General features: G+C 51.0%; 1 protein-coding gene across 1 annotated transcript; it reads left to right on the forward strand.

Annotated features, from left to right (window-relative positions):
• LOC110276763 (uncharacterized) lies at positions 1-1068 on the forward strand. Its single transcript, XM_021133872.1, has one exon. It carries the CDS (start codon positions 1-3, stop codon positions 1066-1068), a length of 1068 nt encoding a protein of 355 aa, XP_020989531.1.
• The last annotated feature ends 1120 nt before the right edge of the window (positions 1069-2188 follow it).

The following is a 2188-nucleotide window of genomic DNA, read 5'->3' on the forward strand; positions in this document are numbered from 1 at the left end:
ATGTTTGCGAAGTTGGAAGATTGTGTGGATAGCTCTGGGGCATCGGCACCGGGTCCTCAGTCGACCACACGGGGCGGTGCATCGACATCACTGCCTGTAGTAGCAGCGGTAGTTCTACCTCCCGAGCCAGAACGTGCTGAGGTTGAGTTTGAGGTTGGACCGGATCGAGTTGAGAATGTGTTTTGTGATGATGATTCCGATGAGGAGCCGCTCGATATTGGTGGGGACAGTGAAGATGATATACCAATAGGTGCAGCCCATAGAGGTTCCGGTTCTGGAACACAAGAGTACCCTCCGCACCTGTCGTCTTTGAACTTGAAGGCCATCGGTCAACACCAGAATGTTGAGGCAACATTCGATGGACAGGGTATGCATGATGGGACAGGTTTGACTGAATTTCAGATTGGCCAATCGTTCCAGAGTAAGGAGGAAGCTATGCTGAGCGTGAAAGATTACAGCATTCGGCGTGGAGTTGAGTACAGGGTTATGGAGTCAGACAGTCTAAAATACCAAGGGAGATGCAAGGAGTTCGGTAACGGATGCACGTGGTTGATCTGGATAGTCATGCGAAAAAGGAAGAGCACATGGAAAGTTAGGAGGTACAACGGACCACACACGCGTATGGCCACATCGATTTCGAGCGACCACAGGCAGCTTGATTATCATGTGATTTGTGCAAGAATCTTTCCATTGGTTAGAGCTGATGCGTCGGTATCGATTAAGGTGTTGCAAGAGGCAACAGAGGCAACATATGGTTTCAAGCCAAGTTATCGGAAAGTGTGGTTGGCAAAGCAGAAGGCAGTAGCACAGATCTACGGCGATTGGGAGGAGTCATATGCGGATCTGCCCCGATGGATCCTTGGGGTGACATCCACCATGGACGGTTCCATTGCCCTGCTGAAGACCTCCCCGGTTATAGTGGGTGACCAGGTTGATGAAGATAGACTCTACTTTCATCGCATGTTTTGGACATTCCCTCCATGTGTTGAGGCATTCTGCCACTGTAAGCCACTCGTCAGTATTGATGGGACACAACGGCATCAAGGCTGCGCTGGAGTCACCAGATAGTGGTTGGCGACCTCCGCATGCTTATAGGGCATTTTGCATTCGGCATGTTGCTGCAAATTTTGCCCTTACCTTCAAGGGGCAGGATGTCAGAAGGTGGCTAGTAAACGCCGCTTATGCAAAGACGGAAGCAGAATTTGACTATTGGTTTGATATAATGAGGTCAGAGAACCCAGTCATGTGTGATTGGGCAAACAGGATGGATTATGAGATGTGGACACAGCACAAGGATGGGGGCAGACGATATGGTCACATGACGACCAACATTTCTGAGTGTGTGAACTCTGTTTTGAAGGGCACAAGAAATCTACCAATCACGTCCTTGGTTAAGTCCACCTATCTTCGCCTTGCTGAGTTGTTCGTTGTTCGGGGGCAGACGGCAGAGGCACAATTAGGATCCGGTCACAGGTATTCGCAGGCACTTATGAGGGCAATTGAGCGTAACTTGAAGGATGCGAGGTGCTTCACTGTGACTATTTTCGATAGGCATCTACTTGATTATACGGTGGCTGAGACTACCCCCACAGGCAGATTCTCGCTTGGTAGCTACCGGGTTTCCCTAAGGGATCGTACTTGTGACTGTGGTAACTTCCAGGCACTGCACTACCCGTGTTGCCATGCCATCGCATGCTGTGCGCAGTCACGGCTAGATTGGGCAACATATGTTGATGAAGTGTACAGCATGTCTGAGGTGTTTAAGGTGTATCAAATGTCTTTTGCACCATGTATACCAGAGGGGCTTTGGCCCCCATATGACTGTCCGATCGTGATACCCGACCCGAATATGAGACGAGCAAGAGAAGGACGACCTCGGTCCACCCGCATCCGAAACACCATGGACGAAGCTGACACCAGCCGACCCGAATATGACACCCACATCAGCAGCCTCCCCTCCTGCGTCATCCTCGTGCAGCATATCATATATCCATCGCCACTCTCGACCGGACTCACGAGTACCAACACGACGACGTCTCTCAACACGGCGGTTATCTGGCATATGAGGAAGTTGTGATCTGCGAGGGACCTGTGACGAACCTCTCTGTAATGCCTCCTCAGGTATCTGGGTGCCCCTAGGATCCGTGAATGCAGCCCCCGGGCTAAGGAACCTATGAGCCTCGCGGTA

This window comes from Arachis duranensis, chromosome 10 (genome assembly GCF_000817695.3).
Source record: "Arachis duranensis cultivar V14167 chromosome 10, aradu.V14167.gnm2.J7QH, whole genome shotgun sequence".
NCBI classification, from domain to species: Eukaryota; Viridiplantae; Streptophyta; class Magnoliopsida; order Fabales; family Fabaceae; genus Arachis; species Arachis duranensis.